General features: G+C 38.0%; 1 protein-coding gene across 1 annotated transcript; it reads left to right on the forward strand.

Moving 5' to 3' along the window:
- Positions 1-686: 686 nt before the first annotated feature.
- On the forward strand, positions 687-16,988 carry mtpap (mitochondrial poly(A) polymerase). The gene is made up of 9 exons (XM_008112376.3): positions 687-967; positions 1,753-1,925; positions 3,660-3,887; positions 5,497-5,721; positions 8,464-8,675; positions 10,755-10,981; positions 11,735-11,821; positions 11,905-11,978; positions 13,392-16,988. The coding sequence occupies exons 1-9, from the start codon at positions 820-822 to the stop codon at positions 13,734-13,736; spliced, it is 1,719 nt and encodes a 572-aa protein (XP_008110583.2). The 5' UTR covers positions 687-819; the 3' UTR covers positions 13,737-16,988.
- Positions 16,989-17,770: the final 782 nt, after the last annotated feature.

Here is a 17,770-nt window from a genome sequence, read left to right on the forward strand (position 1 = left end):
AAAAACAGACAAACAGGAACATTATAACAAAAATAAATCAACCATTAATCCAAACATTAGAGTTGAAATAGCTGTCAGTTCCTAGGCGTGGGTGGGCGGGCTGGTGCAAATCAATTTTGAAGGTAATGTTGACTGATAAAGTGCAATAGTCTGCCTCCTGCACAGAGGATCTGCTTAAAGCTATAAATAATGCGGTCGCTGTTGCCTGTTTTTGGTCTAAAATTATTTAGCCACTAGGCTGTTAGGAATTGTGCGAGTTGAAATCCAAAACACCAAGTTTTGGCCCAAGTTTGCCCAAGCCTGCATATAGCTATTTGGCACATTTAGGGCCCTTCCACACAGCCATATAACCCAGAATATCAAGGCAGACAATCCCACAATATTTTCTTTGAACTGGGTTATCTGAGTCCACACTGCCATATATTCCAGTTCAAAGCAGAGAATATGGGGTTTTATTCAGCTGTCTGGAAGGGGCCTTCAGTCTGTCTGGACCATCAGAATAGGCTGGGCCTCAAAGGAAGAAAGAGAAGGCTAAAGCCCTTGTAAAACTACAGTTCCCACGGTGCCATACAGCACTTAAAGTGTTTCCTGGTTCCCACGAAGAGAAGACTGCGTTCATTCCGCAGCTTCCTCAGCAAAGCATCCGTAATTGCGCCTTCTCTTCATGGGAACCAGGAAACGATCTCCCTGCGCCCCGTCGTCACTCATGCGCCCATTGAGTGAGCAAGCGCGCTCGCAGTTTGGTCCGGAGGAGATGAGGAATGCTGTCCCTTCCCTCGCGCCGTCGTTACTACGGCGCAGGCGCGCGGAGCTTCAGTAATGGCGGCCCCCGTCGTGCGGCTCCCTTTGCCTCGCTTCTGCCAAGGTTTCTGCTTTTCCCGTCGAGTCGCGAAGCTGCGCGGACACTCCACGGAGGCGGCGGCCGTTCTGAAGGAGAGGCCGGCTTTGAGCGGAGAGGCTTCCTCCGGTATGAGGGGAGCTTTTACCCTACAGATTACACACAGGCCTATCTAATTGAGAGGTCGCAAAGGCTCCAAAGAATTAGGCGGGTTTTTAGACGCTTCAGTCTCTACATCAGGCCTGGGCAAACTCCAGGTGTTTTGGACTTCAACTCCCACCATTCCTAACAGCTTCAGTCCCTTTTCTTTTCCCCCTCAGCAGCTTAAACTTGGGAAGGCCCAAGTTTGTCCAGGCCTAGTCTACATTCATGTTTGTTACCTCACGTGCCCTCCCCAAAAAAACTTTGAGGGTATGCGATTGAATTTCATGATTATTATTTGTATTTATATCACACCTTTTCTCTCGCAAAGAGAGCTAATTGTCTGCCTCAGGAAACCCTATCCACTTCCCAAGCTCCATGTATTGCAAGAAGGAGAGGGGAAAAGTAAAAAAAGGGGGACCAAACTCAAATCAAATGTAGCCAGCATTTCCCTTTGGGTTTGAGAGAAAAAAAGTATTTTTAAAGGTTAAACAGGGTGTGCTAGAGCTGTGAATTTCTAGTTCTCCAGGTTTCCAAGAAATGCATTTCTCCTTTTTTGGGAGGGCTTTAAAAATAATAATCTGATGAGTCTAGATGGATTGAGGGCCACAGAGTCTTGGGGGCTGCAGTCTCTAGGGCCACCATTCTCACATCTTTAATGTGTTTGCAAGAAGAATCTTCTATTGTTTTCATTTTACACTTAAAAACAACAGTTGACATGCTGTTGCCAGATTGGAAAACGCTACTCATATAGCTATTTTCCGGCCTTCTAGATGCTGAAATTGCTACCAGAAAGAAGACGTTCAGTGAAGTCCTCGCAGAAAGAAAAGAACAAGCCCATAGGACAGTATTAATTAACTGTCCTTCCAAAATCACTGAGAAAAAACTTCTTAAATACTTGTCATCTCATGGAAATATTAAGAATCACTTTTTCTATGAAACTCATGTAAGTATTTCAAGCATTAATTATTAAACTCTAACCCACTGTTATGTGTAAATAACACAAAATAAATTAAATACATAATGATCTTTGGCTTTATCCTGCTATTCTAGCAATATGGTTGGGACTAAAATTAAGTATTTTTTTCCTTTTTTTAATTTCATGTTTTGCTGAGAAATCCTTTATTAAAACTAGATAGATGCAGCTGTTTACCTATCATGGCTATTAAGTCTCCCATCCTTAAAAAAAAACCACCCATTTATTTATATAGATGAGTCAGTAAACTGTGAAGTTCTTTTGTTATTATGATATCTAAAGCTACTTTAATGCAACATTTTCCTTTCTGTTATTATGGCATCCAAACTGAAGAGTATAATGTTTGAAAGATAATACAGTAGAGTCTCACTTATCCAACACTCGCTTATCCAACATTCTGGATTATCCAATGCATTTTTGTAGTCAATGTTTTCAATATATCATGATATTTTGGTGCTAAATTTGTAAATACAGTAATTACTACATAGCATTATTGTGTATTGAACTACTTTTTCTGTAAAATTTGTTGTATAACATGATGTTTTGGTGCTTAATCTGTAAAATCATAACCTAATTTGATGTTTAATAGGCTTTTCCTTAATCTCTCCTTATTATCCAACATATTTGCTTATCCAATGTTCTGCCGGCTCGTTCATGTTGGATAAGCGAGATTCTACTGTAATACATTTCAGCCTGATACCTTAAACATGACATATAATCCCTCCACTTTTTCAGTATAAAACCAGTCCATTTTTGTTGTCTGTGTGTATTAACCAATCAGATACTCTTTAACTCATTGTTATTACTGAAAGATACAGTGTCTAGGCTACATATGCCTTTGTAGAATTTTAGTTTTACTTCGTGCCTGTGGAAACGGTAAAGGTGAGCAATATTGCAAACAATCTACTTTTTACATGCAGCATCCATTTTAAAATGAGTGGGATAAATTAAGCCTCCCGTTGCCATTGGACTACATATCCCAATAGCCATAATCAGCATAGCCAATAGTTTGGAAGGCATATAGTTGTAACCCAACAACATCCAGGGGACTGATGTTTCATGGAATTATTGGTGATGGTGAGTTCATGTTGTCGGAAAAAGATTCAGACTAAGGGTGTTTTTAGATTTTGGTGAAATTTTCTCCTCTAATTTTCAAAGGGAATTTTATTTGTTTTCTCCTACCTAGATAAATATGCCATTGTGTAAGGCTAGAAGTTATTTAGGATAATTTTGCATTGCCTTTCAATCTTTTAAAAATATTTCCAAGGCAGATTTCATAGGTAAAATTTATTGTATGCATAGAGTGGATTGGATTCTAGTTTTAAAATATTATTTTTTTCAGTGTGCTGTTCTATGTGCAACTAGGCCAGGATTTTGTCTTTTCAAGATAGCCTGAAAAGATTGGAGCTAGTTTAATGTAGGGTGTAATCTTGAATCAGGGATATTTGGGGGGGGGGGACCCCATTCAGCCATGAAATTCACTAGATGATACCTGTTTCTCAGCTTCTCCTGTATTAGCAGAATTATTGTGAGTCTATATAGGAGATAATTATGGATGTTTCTCTGTTTTTTGTCAAAGCAAATGTGATTGTGGCTGTTACTAGCATTTTCTATTTTCTTTTAGAAAATTTATTATCTCTCTTATTTTTAGATATAATATGTTTTCAGTGCTATCTGTTTTATTTCTTCTTTGTACTGTTTCAGGGTATATATGCAGTCATAGAATTTTCTGAGTTGGACAGTATAGCTTCATTGCAGGATGCAACGGGTATGCCGCAGTTTGAGGATGACTGCCCTATTCCATTTAAATCTAGAATTTTTACCTTAACATTGAAAAATCCACCAAGCCAAGCTTCTGAACCAATTCACCTCCATAAACAGACCACCATTCCAGTTGGAGAGCTGGTGAATAAACTTTGTAATGCCGACAGTGTAAGTACATGTTTAATTTCTTTCATAATTCCTATGCACAAAATGAACTTTTTCTGAACTAGGAGCTGAGTAAAGGTAGGATTCCCAAAATTTGCCAAAACGCTTCTCTTTGAAACTTTGCATCTGAAGAATTGGGAAGAAAGGTTTTACTTGCCAGAAACCTAGGCTGTGCTCACCATAGAGAGCATATTTATTGTAGCCACATCTTATGCAATGGCTTTAATTCAAGACATTTGGGAATCACAAGGTTCACATCAAACTGATTTTTAACAGAACAGAGAAATTTTGTTCTTGCTAATCTTTACTGATATTTTATTTTTATTTGGTACAATTTCCCTCACTTTTCTTCTTAAAAAGTTATCAAAGTGATTAACACTTTACCATTCAAAACAAGGTAAAAGCAGATTGAGCAACAAAATCATGATGATCACCCCTCTTACATTTCTAGCACTGTAAATCTAAAAACATAGGAGATATAAAACTTTTGCATCCTAGTGATAGCTATAGATACAGTCCCCAAGTTACAAACATCCTACTTACAAAGGACTCATAGTTAAGAACAGAGATGAAACAACAGGAAGTGAGGGAAATCTAACCCTAGGAAGGTAAATTCACTCCTGAAAGAGTTATGGGGAAAAGGTGTCTCAACCAATCCTGGTTTCCACAACAAGCCAAGTTTGATCAAAATCCAGTTATCACAGAAAGTGCGGTGAAATATTCTGAACAGGGGCACAGATGGCAAAACAAACACCATAGACTGTTATCCCTTCCCTAGCTAGCAAAAGCACGCGCGCGAACACACACACACACACGTCAGATCTTTCCTTATTTGGGGGAGATAAAGCGGGGTATAAATAAATACATTGTTACTTATATCCCAATTGCAATTTGATTGTAACAAGGTGGCCCTATGGAGCTATCCGTTATGATCGTTGGAAGTTTTAGCTCAGTGATTCCCAACCAGTTGTTCTGGACTTCATTTTCCAGAAATTCCAGGCAGCTGTTAGGAATTATGGGAGCTGAAGTTCAAAACACTTGGAGGACAAAGTTTAGTAACCACTTCTTTAGCTGGTGTAGAACTCATCAGTTTATATGCTGATAAGGATGAAACATTTGCGTTATCTGCACTGGTTGCCTATTCACTCCCATAGAATTATAGAATCCCAATAGATTTTTTTAAAAATAGACAATACGTGTAAGCAGTGTTGTCTAGAAGTGATCTGTATTTTTTTAAAATCAGTATCCAGGGTTTTTAGTATTATTGGTCCGTTATTATAAGTTTATATTGATGTTATTTATCTATTGTGTTGATTGAGCTGTTGTTTGTCTGTCTTACTATGGCATTGAATGTTTGCTACTTTTGATGGAAACCACCTTAAGTCCCCTTAGACAGATAGGGCAGGTTACAAATAAAGTATTATTGTTATTGGTATTCTTAGTGTTATTATTATTTATTTAGTGCAAACAGAGAGGATGTGTCTTTCAGCTAGCTTATAAGGTCTTTTGAGGGTGGGTTTTGTATGCTGAAAAAGATGCCGAAAAACAGCTTCATATATTAGATGCTCATTATTGAAAACTACTTCCCTCTTTTTTCTCTTTTGCTATTCAGGTGAGTGCTCAGCTGCAAATACTTATGGAGAAATACCAGTTGACAGAAGAAAACACTAAACTCCGATTTTTGGCCTGTTCTTTAATTCAAGATATTGCTGGGGCTTATTTTCCAGATTGCAATGTGAAGCCTTTTGGCTCATCTGTGAATACCTTCGGTAAACTGGGATGTGACTTAGACATGTTCCTGGACTTGGATGATACTGGGAAGAATAGCGCTAGAAGGGTAAAGTCTTTCTCTTAACGGCATCTTCTACTGGGCTGTTTTCATCCATGCTGTAAAATGCATATATTGAAGTTGGAATGGGGATCCTAGCTTCTGAATTCTAACCAGGTTTGTTGCATGGTTAGATTATGGGAAGACCCAGGTTTAAAACCTCATTGAGTCTTGTAGCTGTAAGTTTCAGCCTGGCCTACCTTATGTCACTGTGGTTGAAACAAAGTGGAAAAGAAAAGGTATATATAGCTAAACATTGTATTAGTAAATAGATTTATTTTTTTAAGAACTATTTCTGAGATATAGTAAACACGTACTCTGTCAGCAAATTTGGTCAAGAGAGCTGCATTAAGGCTCAGTGATAACCTGCTGGTGAAAGTCTGGGTTTTCCAAACTGTCAAGAGGAAATGGCTTCTGTTTACTTGACTAACAAGACTGTATTGGTCAATACAGACCTGAAATTGCATTAAGGAAGGAAATTTTCTTATGTTGGGCTCTTTTGTGCTTCATGCTGCAGCATTTGTTTAATTACCGTGAGAAGATAGAAATGTCAATCACAATACCACAATTTGCGTACATTGCCTTTTAAGATAAGATTGTCTGATTGTTTAGAGAAAACATATATCATTTTGTAGCCACCTGGATAACAGTTGCTTAATTCACTTATCACTTTGTGGACATTAAGTTTAACCCTTACTGTGCTTGCATACCCATTATATATGCACACATTCACAGCAGCAGTAACATCATGGCAGTGCAGGCTGATGTCTTGGTTCCATGAATAAAAGGAAATCCAACACCTTTTCTCTTTCCTCTAGGACACTTAACATTTTCATGTATGATTGGGAAAGGGGCCCATGTATTTGTAATACGGTCAGCTCTTGACTTTCTTTGGGATTAGGGGCACAGCCTGCTTGATTACCGTATATATTCGAGTATAAGCCATCCTGAATATAAGCCAAGCCACCTAATTTTACCACAAAAAACTGGGATAACTTATTAACCCGAGTATAAACTGAGCGTGGGAAATGAAGCAGCTATTGGTAAATTTCAAAATCAAAATATATACCAATAAAATTACATTAATCGAAGCATCAGTAGGTTAAATAATGTACATATATATGGATATAGATATACAGGTACATGGATCTATAACTATATGTATATAGGATTTGCAAAGACCTGCAAACATATGAGGGGAAAATTCATATATAAAATTAATATATATAGATAGATACAGATATATAAGTACATAGGGATTGCAAATGCATGCAGGGGGTTAATGCCTATATATCTGTAGGAGACTTTAACAAATATTTCAGGGGGAAATGCTTTTATAAGATTAATGGATTTTTTTTCTTCCTCCTGACTTGCAAGGGCGTCTTTCCCTTTTCAAAACATTCCCTTGGTTAAGAGCGAGGGAGGCTTTGGAAAACACACTGATAAGGAAGGGTAAGAGAGGAATATGTCATATATTGCAAGCAATGGCCTCCAGGTTCTGTTGCCCGGCCTTGAGGGAGGCTTTCTCGTCTAAAAAAAAAAGGGCTGAAAAACTCAACTTATCTTTGAGTATATATGGTACTTGCTTCCAGGTGCCCAAAGTTCTCTGTTCTTCTTCTCCTCCCCCCCCCCCCCCCCCCCGTCTCTGCTGCTGTCTTATGTAATTTTAGAAGCTCTATATGCATTCATAGATTGCCTTCAACCTCACAAAAGCTTGCAGTTCTTGTTAAAAATGGTGTAGGCAGCAGCAAATAGATTCACAAATGTGAAGTTTGCAGAGGTGGACAGCCAATGTATTGTATCAGCAGGAGCTTGCCATCTTTAGGTGTAAGCTCTAACTGATTGCTTTTGTAAGAATGTTCATTCCCTTACAGATGTGAGAACTGTCTGTCCAGGGGGATTGTATAGTGTACAACTAGAGGGAATGTAGAGATCTGTGAAAGATCAAGTTTTTAAAAAAGTATTGGTTGTAGGAACCTGAAACAAAGAGATGCACTTCCTGAATTTTCCAAGCTTAGCCTTGTCCCCTCAAATGACTCACAACTAGCATTTTCTTCCTAGGAAGAAAGATATTCTTCACAATGCTTGGCAACTATGCTCAATATATAATCCTTCCTTGAGAAAGTACTAGGATACTACACAGATACTTCATGTCTAAAATTACAACAGCAGTTTTGCAATGAACACAGGCAAGGGAATTTTTTTAGTCCAATCTAGAAATTTGCTACTAGAATGTATAAGCTACTATTCCATCATCTTCAGTTTTCAAGCTGAAGGATTGAAGTTGTAGTCCAACAGATCTGGAAAATGTCAAGTTTGGGAAGGTTGAACTATTATACAAATGGAAGGTTTATGACTAATAAATACATTGCATTTAGAAGTTCAATAAAGAGTTGTGGAAATTAGCAAGAAACTTATACGTATATTGATGCTGCTAAACAGACAGTAAATTATAGTGTAAGATAAAAATGACCATGAACTGCTTTAATTACTGGCAAGTAACTCAGCCTGATCTACTGCACAGGGTATAGGGTACAGAAAGGAACAGTGATTTGAACTCAAGGTAATTGGAGGAAAAGTAGGCTACAAAAGTACGGTAACAAATAATATACATTTGGAGCCCAGATTTGCCTAGATTGAATAGGTTTATAACTTAATAAATAAATCCATGCCCTCATCCAACATTGTATTAGGGCAAGGAGCTTGTCTCACTCTTAAATTAGTGACTTATGTCTGTCTGTTTTGTGTTAGAAAACAGGTCCTTTCAATATTGAGTATCAAATGAAGAGAGTCCCTTCTCAGCGAATAGCAACTCAGAGGATCCTCTCTGTGATTGGAGAATTTATTGATAACTTTGGCCCTGGGTGTGTTAGCGTGCAAAAAATACTTAATGCTCGCTGCCCATTGGTGAAATTTTCCCATCAACCATCAGGATTTCAGTGTGACTTAACAGCTAACAATCGGTAAGCTTTTAGGGTTTTTTAAAATCATGTTTATGATCTTTTTCCTTCTCCAAGAAGCTCAGCCCTCTGGTAAGGCTGAAAGGTGATAATCAGGGCTATCCAGTTTAAACTTCACAGCTGATTTGGAGATTGGACCAAGATCTTCCTAACCTATTACTGTTTCTCTGCCTCACTCCCTTCTACTTCATCACATCTTCCTGGTTGCAATAGGATTGGATAAGCATATCCGGAGCAACAGTACACATGGAGTATACATTTGTTTTTTTGCACTCACCCCGTCATCACCATAGATGTTAGAATCCTTAATCTGTAGTTACTCAAATATGGATTTGGTTTTGTAAGTGTATTTTCTGCCATGCTTTGAACAGAAGTGGCCATGTTGCCTGACAGCTGATGACTGGCCATTGCTGATGAGAGGATTTTGGAAATTGTAGTTCTAACTAAAAATACATTCCTAAGCTTTCCGCATGAAATACAGTGGCAACTAGCTCTATACTCTAGAACCATTATTTTGTATGATGCCTTGTTCCATCCTCTGCTCTTCCATAAAGTGATAAACTTGTTTTTAATTCCTTTGGCTTCTAATTTTAAAGAAAAAAAGAACAAGAATTCTGCAAACCTAGTCCCTTTCCTACTAAGTCTCCAAAACACTGAGACTGTCCCTTTTCTGAGCTTCCTTTCACAAATCCATGGATCCAATTTACATGAATCAAGGCAGACTTCATTTTGAAACATATAATCCAAGTAGATAATTGAACAATGGAAGCAATCATTTACGGATAATGAACAATAATTTTCTGATCAGCAGTATTTGAATGTGCTCATCCTCCCCAATTACACCACTTTGATCTATTGTGTTAAAATCAGCATGGCAAACCCTTAATGAATTATTTGCTATTCATTCCATTTATATAGTTCAGCCAGAGTTGAAATATTAAGGGCTTATGTTGGAGTAGGCACTAGGGGGCGCACAGTTCTTAAGAATTGCAGCTGAATAAGAATGACCTGTGCAATGAATGCTTAAATGGCTAAGAAGCATAAAAGGCTGGGACATGACAGTTGATGGAAACACTGAATGGAAGTTTTCTACACTGCAACATTTTTTGTGTTTCCAATATGGCAAAATATTTTGAGAAATGCATAGTTCTGTATTGATTGTGCATATGTGGAATTTTGTTTCCAAAAGGTATCAAATCCATGTAGAAAATTTTTACAGGTATCAGCAAAACCATGCATTGTTTGCTAAGTTTTGCATTGTTTTGCTATAAAATTCAGTTTCCCAAGCCATGTACCACAATGATTTGATAGTTTTGATCTGTACATAATATTTTACTCCTAGCCAACAATATGCTGCCAACTTTAACTCATTTTTCAGTTCTTTGGGATTTGATACCTTTTCGAAATGAACTTTAAAATAGTGAGCAATATGTTGCAAGTGGCACCAACTGCCCCAGAACCAAGTCCCGAGATTGATTCATGTAACCAGCCGCGCCCACAAGAAATGATCTTTGTTGCATTGTTCCTCATTATTTTGACCTGAAAGGGGCAGCTGTAGGCGTGAGAGCATGATTCACTTTTTGTGCTTTTCCTCTGTTTGGCTTCCAGCAAGATTCCCAACAAATGGGCCTTGTTTTTGCGGTAGGCCTGCCTGACCCTAAAATCTTTTCACATAAGTTTATTGTGAACAATTCATAGAAGATATAATTTCTCTGCCAGATTAAAAATGCTGTCTGTATATATGGACGTGAGTTTATATGAGAGACAATTTGAGAGTGAGTGAGTGTGTTTGTGTGGTTCTCTGAACCATGAGAAGTCATTGGTGCCTAGATGCCACAGTTGTTTTTAAAAAGATACTGCTAATTTCCATGCTTACGTAAAATGAATCTGTTAACTCTTTTTGAGAATTGTCTGTCTCTTATTTAGAAGCAACATTTTCGTATGTTCAGATAGTGGCTTTACAGATTATTGTAAAGTCTTTTGGTGTCCATTTTATTGTAGGGGATTATAGTCTATTTCCTGTACTGATGTTCCACCTTAGACTTTTTCCTGCTCTAACAGATTTTCTTCTACTCTTAACAGAATTGCCATGAGAAGCACTGAACTTCTCTATATCTATGGCAGCCTTGACCCACGTGTCAGAGCCCTTGTGTTTGGAGTGCGGTGCTGGGCACGGACCCATGGAATCACAAGTAGTATTCCTGGCCCATGGATTACCAATTTTGCTCTAACAACAATGGTTTTGTTTTTTCTACAAAAAAGACAGCCTCCTATTGTTCCAACCTTAGATCACCTAAAGGGGCTAGCTGGTAAGAGAAATCTGGATTAATTTGTGCAAGTGGAGTAGTGGGCATTAAAAGCTGATCTTAATTTATGTTAAATATTTGGGTACTTCTCTATGGTTTGAGTTTATCAGGGGACCTTATGGAAGCTTTCCCTGCTTCAGTTATCAATTTGAAATATTGGGATAATAATGCTGTCTACTATTATCAAGGGCATGTGAAACTTGCTGTTGAAAATCATCTTAACTTTGGCGAGAGTCTGGTCTAGATGATCCCTCTCCAAATCCTGTGAGATGTCTTGCTTCAAGTTGCAATAAAAACGGAGACACCAGGACCTTTATTTTCTTGCTTGTGTATACCACTACCTTGATTTTTTTAAGCACATGCTCAGCTAGTAGAAAAGCCATAGCAATCATTATAAAACCCCATAACCAATGTTGTTGCTGTGTGACAGTCAGTTGTTTTTGACTAATGACGACCCTCTCGATTTTTTTGAAAGAAATATTCAATAGGAGTTTGCCATTGGATATAAGAACCCAAGCAGATATCATTGCCATTGCATTGTGTCGCTATTTTCTAATATTAAATTGTTTCTGCAGTATTGTTATTTTTATAATTTATTTCTTGAATTATAACTTGCTTCTGTGTCATCTAAATTATCTTTACAAGAAACAGTGATGTAGATAATTTCATTACTTGGCACTTTTACAATTCTATTGTGTTTTATACATGTTGATTCAGTGGTTCAAATCAACCTTTTGTTTTGTTTTTTACATGCAGAAGACAAGCACATAGTTGAAGGTTATGATTGTACTTTTGTTAGTAACTTGAACAAAATCAAGCCCACAGAAAACACTGAAACATTGGGTAAGAAGGCCTATTGTAAACATTTTTTCCTGAAGACATGTAAATTTCTGTCTCCCTAACACTATTACCTTCTTGTCTTTCAGATGTGTTACTGGGTGAATTCTTTGAATATTTTGGGAATTTTGCTTTCAATAAGCATTCATTAAATATCCGAAAGGTAAAAATACTAAATTATCTTTTCCTTAATTATTTCTTATCATTTATTTATATAGCACCATCACATGGCGGTTTCCACGTAAAACATTGTGTACAAACAACAAAAGCTCTCAGGCTTACAATCTAATTAAGACATGACATGAAAGGAAAAGGGGAATGGCTGTGTAGGAGGGGATTAAGTCCAGTAGATGCTGCCTCTTCTTTCTCTCCATTAAGTCTTTCTTACTGGCCATTTTCTAAGCACTTGCTTAAATATACCTGGTATGTGCAATTGCCTGCTCTGGGCAAGGACCCCCCTATTGCTATTACTACTGTTTGGTGAAATGTTTTAGTGGGGGTGGCATCTTTTTCTGAATTCATTTGGATGCATTGTGTCACTTGTGAGAACATGTGAAATGATAGTCTTTTTATTCTGCTTGCTCTGTCAATTGTTGATTGGCTACTGCTGACAATCTCCTTAACTTAGCAGTTCTTCAACTGTAGTCAAGAGATCCATGGCTTCAGAGGATCTGTGAACCACTACAAATCTTTTGGTGTTGTTCCTTACAACTGTGTTTAAGGTTACTTTTCTGGGAAAGGGGCCTGTAGCCTTTATCAGATTTTCAAATGGATCTGTGCACACCATGTTAAAAATTGCTGCTCTTGAGCCAAAGCTTCCAAAGCAAATCCTTTCTTTTTCTTTGTAGAGCCCTAGGTCAGGAGGACTAAGATAAATTGGCTATTAAAACAAGGGTGGGGCAGTTGTTATTACATCCTAGTTCCCATAATCCCTTATCGCTAGCTGTGCTTACTCGAGTTGATGAGAGTTGCCACCCAGCAACATCTGAGGTGCTTCAATTGATCATCTGAGACAGAAAGTGAATACCTTTGTCAGTTGTTATGGGTAAAAATTGAGCAAACATCTGCCTTGCCATGTACTGTGTTTCTTTAATTCTAAGACACACTTTTTTCCTATATAAAGACTTCTAAAAATGGGGTGTATCTTAGAATCACAGGTGTATTTTTGTTGGTGGTGATACTGAAATTAGGGTGTGTCTTAAAATTGAAGAAATTTGATACGTTTGATTTTGGAAATTGTTTGCCTTACCACTATTTGTAAGTCCTGCCCTTTGCAGTCAGGTCATTGCCTACACCTGTTCCCTCCACCACCTTCAACAATCAGTCTGGCTTGCAGCTTGCCATACGTGCATCACAATTTCAAGGATTTCTGCTGAATGTTGGTATAAGTAAAATGTTGTAGGAATTACAATCCCCAAGATCATCAGCTAAAAGTGGTATGCACCCCCCCCTTTCCCCCAAGTCAGTTTCCCAAGCTCTGTGGTAGACCTTCCACATGTGTGTCTTTCTGTGCTGGTTAATAATGTGTAGACCATGTGTTCAATGATTCTAGCATTTCTCCCTTTGAAATTTGCAGGGCAAGGAGCAAAACAAGCCAGAAGCGTCTGCCCTCCATATACAGAATCCCTTTGAACAGAGCCTTAATATCAGCAAGAACGTAAATGCCACACAGCTTGAAAGGTTTGTTACCTTGGCCAGAGAGAGTGCCTGGCTTCTCCAACAGGAAGGGAAAGGTCCTTCCTCCAGCCATTCTCAGCCCTGGGGACTGGCAGCCCTTCTTCGAACCTCAGGACTCAGTCATGCTGGCAAAAGTACAAAAAGAAAGAGAGGACCAGCCAGCGAAAGAATCAAAAGCTTGCTGGATTCTTTAAAGTTTAATGCCAACAATGGGAAAAGAACCTTTGGCACTCGGGTGTGTTAGCAGATGCTGGGTCTGTTTGAGACTCATTGAGCTGGATGGTTGGCTCAGCACCTTTGAAGTAGCCTCATTTGTACATAGGCTGAACTGGCAAATTAGTGTGGCCTGGGAGATTTTGACCAGGAGGCAGAGATGGTATGGATCTCACTTTGCCTTTTTTTAAAAATTGCTCTCATCCTTTGGATGGGAGACATCCAGACTCCCTCCTAAATCAATTTCTGTTTGATACCAGTCAGAAAGAATGAATGCTGGACCTAAGAAAGGAACATTCACACATATTCTAATAAATGAAGAGGAAAACAAATTGCACTGTGCCATTCTCTGGGGCAGTCTTATACCGACTGGTACAGCAAATTATTAATCAAAGTTACTTGTCTCCGTTTTTGAACCTGTTTCCCACAAACATCAAGGGCACTGCAGAATAGAGCAAAACAAGATTTATGTGGTGATATGATCATTGGACACTGTATAAGAAGCTATTTCTCTGGTCTGGAACAAGAGCAAATTTTGCAAATAACATTTTCACCTGTTCCTTCATATTTAAGATTTTTGTAAACAAAAAAAGAGAGAGAAAAAATTTACCTACTGATTACATTGGAATTATAAAAGATTTAGGAAAATTCAGTGAAATGTTGACACTGTCTAAACTTTATATTTTTGTTGTTATTATATGCCTTTTTGGCTTATGACAATCCTATCACAGAGTTTTCTTGGCAAGATTTGTTACAAAGGGGATTTGCATTGCCTTCCTCCTAAGCGGAGTGTGACTTGCCCTAGGATTGGGTCACTTGCACTGGATTTATATGATTGAGCTCGGTTTGAACCCTGATTTCGCATAACCAATCATGTCACCTTTCCCTGCATAGGAAGTATTTTCTTATTGAGGTAATCCAGGTGGTTGTTATTTGCAAGTTCCTGATGTACAACATACAGAGCTCTTGCCAATGTTGTTGCGGGCTGAGGCAAAACCATATACACATGTGCCCAACTTTGTCTATTTAAAAATGTCATCATTGTTTTGTCTCAGGCTTTACCATATATTTTTATGTGACTGCTGCACTTACAAACAGTTTGTCAAAGCCATACTTCTGCTGGGCTTTTTGAAGTACATCACTTGTTCTACTTTCCTTCACTTCAGAGACCTGTCACTTTTTCTTTTATCATCGGAGCAGGTAGCTGTGACAAAGCGACTGAGCAAGCAGTCATATTTGCTTGTCTGAAATAAATGGATGGTGACTTGGCCTTCCAAACTCCGGTGGGCAGGTTGTCTAATAAATGATGAAAATCCTTAATATGAAATAACGTACAAAATAGATTTTAGCCCCTCTTCTAAGCCTTGTGTCTACTTTCCCTTAGAATATTTGAATATGTATCTATTTAATGCTGCAACACAAAACCAAAGAGTACATGATATGTATATTATGTCAAGCTAACCGTATTAGCTTGCATCCTAATGGTCACATATGTGGGCATAACAGGGCTTAGTTCCCACATATATTCTTCCCAAGGCTTCTACTCCAGTGTGGCAATAATAATTGAGAAATGCTGGTTTGACACTTCATCCACTGATCAGCTATGGATATGTAGCCAGGCTCATTTCAGCTTCTGTTGAGTATCAAGAAGGAGCAGACTCTGCCTTATGATTAGGGCAGTTAATGGCCTGGGAGATTGACCTGTGTCTCCAGCCTTTCTATTACTGTGTACCTGAGGACATAGTTGAGCAAAAGAAGGGTCCACCATTGTTTCCTACAACTATGGCAGCTCTCCCACCACGATGTAGAATCTCAGCCAGCGTGTTCATATTTTCTATTTCAGAGTCATCTTTCATCATTACCTGGATCTTTACATTATTACCTAGATGCGGTTGAGTAATTGTCTATATCCTTGCTGTAGAGGGCAGCATATTGACACTTTTAATGCAAAGTAGTATTTCCTTGCCCGTTTCCCTTTAGAAGTTTTGGATTCCATTTCATAGTTCTGACTAAGTTCAAGTGTATACAAGGGGCTATAGTTTACCATTCTTAGAACAGGTTTTTCCAGCTGGGGAGTCAAGGTATGCTCTGTCAAAAGCTGCTGGAGAGCAGACCTCCTATTATTTCCTTAATGTGTTTAATGCATACCGATACTTTCTTTGAAAAAAGTGCAATCACTCTAAAATAGTCTTCCCTTTCACTGAAGGGAACATGCTGTAGCTCTAAATCATTTTCAGTGGGATAACATTTCTATGGAGTATCTCTCGTGAGTTTCCTGGTAACTCACGACTCATTTCAGATCCTGGAAGTCTACAAATTAAGATTCTCCCTATGCTCATACATTACTCTACAAATCACAGTAAGCTTCATTGGAGCCTCCTGTTGCCTTTCATTTTTGGAGACTTCCTTTTGGAGCTCTTTGCCATCTTTTTGTTTTTACCATTCTGAAAGACTTGTCATCTTCAAATTAGGCCATCTAATTTAACAATGAAAGATACGTCCCTGTCATTGCCTTTTCACCTTTTTTCCAGACAATTATTAAATAGTGTCATTCCCAGGAAAAGGGTATTTTGGAACCTAACATCTGTTTTCCTCATGCCATAATTGGGATTTTTTAAATGCCATCTTGAGCAGAAAGTTGGGATATGCATTTAATGACTCTTAGTTTTCACTCTCTACCTTAGTCTGTAGCAGCCCTCTAATCGCTCTAGTATCCTTTCCATGCAAGATTTCTCATTCTTTGGCAGAAGTGGCTTGTAAAATTGGGTCACCATTCTCACAGGGAGAAATAGATGAGTTGGCATTGTTGTGATATGGATCAAACATAGCCTTTGCAAGCCTGTGTGGGGATAGAAAGCTTTAGAATGAATGCTTCCACTGCATTCAACAACTGCAGTTTGCATCAGGTTTTTGCTGGTGGTGCTTTGGCATCCTATTGTAGTTAAGAAAGACTCTAGTTTTAAGTGCAGATTGAATCACATTAAACATCTGTAAGTAAACTCAGTAAAGTAGGGGATTGCAGCATTAGACTGTAGTCTTAACTTCAAAGAGTTCCCCATAGTCTTATATTTTATGTTTATTATGATCAAATAGTTTCCCTTTTATTGATGCCTCAATCTTATTTTTGGTTTATCGTAGGGGATTACAGTTAGAACCATATATGGACTAATATCCACAATGTATATGTCAAACAGTATCTTCATGTTCTTGATAAAACAAAAGCTCTATAAATTACAGAGATAAACATGCCTGGTTATATTTAATAGAATAACTATCACATCTTCATTGGACTCTTTTTTTTTTCAGCTGAGAAAAAGTTCCAGCTTTGGTGTAGATTTTTTTCAGAACACTTTCATTTTAACAGTTTGGCCTGTATGATCCTTGAAGCGCAAGACTACTAACAATTTCAAATGTAGCAAGATAACCTTTTAAAGACATCACATTATGTACATAATGTGAAAACTTTCATCTGATCACCTGAACAAATACCATGAGCCTTGAACAGGGTTATTGTGGTCCTGCCTGCATAGTAAAAATGAATTTTTCAGTCATAAGTCTCTAATTGGTCTCAACAGATTTTCTTGGGTTTTTTTCTATTTTTATTCCCCAGACTTTAAATGTTTGCACTAGCTTCTTCAAATTTCCAGGAATCAATCAAAGTGCTAATTTTTATTTATTGGAAACAGTGCCCTACACACGTAATGTTTGGTTCTTGTACAGATTCTAGACAGATTTCAGTCTACGCTTTTATATTAATAACAATAATAGTTTTATATCTTGCCCGCCTCTCCTCACGTCTTGAGGCAGGTTACAGCATTACTAAAACAAATACATAATCATTTTAAAATGCTCCATAAAATACATATATTAAAACATATTTCCACAAAATAAAAATTAGGCATATAGTATTAAAATTCATCATTAAAAGTAACTGGGTAGGCTTGCCAGTAGACCTAGGTCTTCAATTGTATCTTAAATTCTGTCAGCCAATCCAGATGTCGGAGCTCTACCAGAAAATCATTCCACAGTCGTGAAGCGGCCAATGAAAAGATCCTCTGGGTGGAG

The sequence above is a fragment of the Anolis carolinensis genome, chromosome 6, assembly GCF_035594765.1.
Source record: "Anolis carolinensis isolate JA03-04 chromosome 6, rAnoCar3.1.pri, whole genome shotgun sequence".
Taxonomy (NCBI): domain Eukaryota; kingdom Metazoa; phylum Chordata; class Lepidosauria; order Squamata; family Dactyloidae; genus Anolis; species Anolis carolinensis.

Coding starts and splice junctions, on each gene's coding strand:
- mtpap (XM_008112376.3), top strand. CDS start 820: ATGGCGGCCCCCGTCGTGCGGCTCCCTTTGCCTCGCTTCTGCCAAGGT. Junction 1,926..3,659: donor ACTTTTTCTATGAAACTCAT/GTAAGTATTTCA, acceptor GTACTGTTTCAG/GGTATATATGCAGTCATAGA. Junction 11,979..13,391: donor ATTCATTAAATATCCGAAAG/GTAAAAATACTA, acceptor TGAAATTTGCAG/GGCAAGGAGCAAAACAAGCC.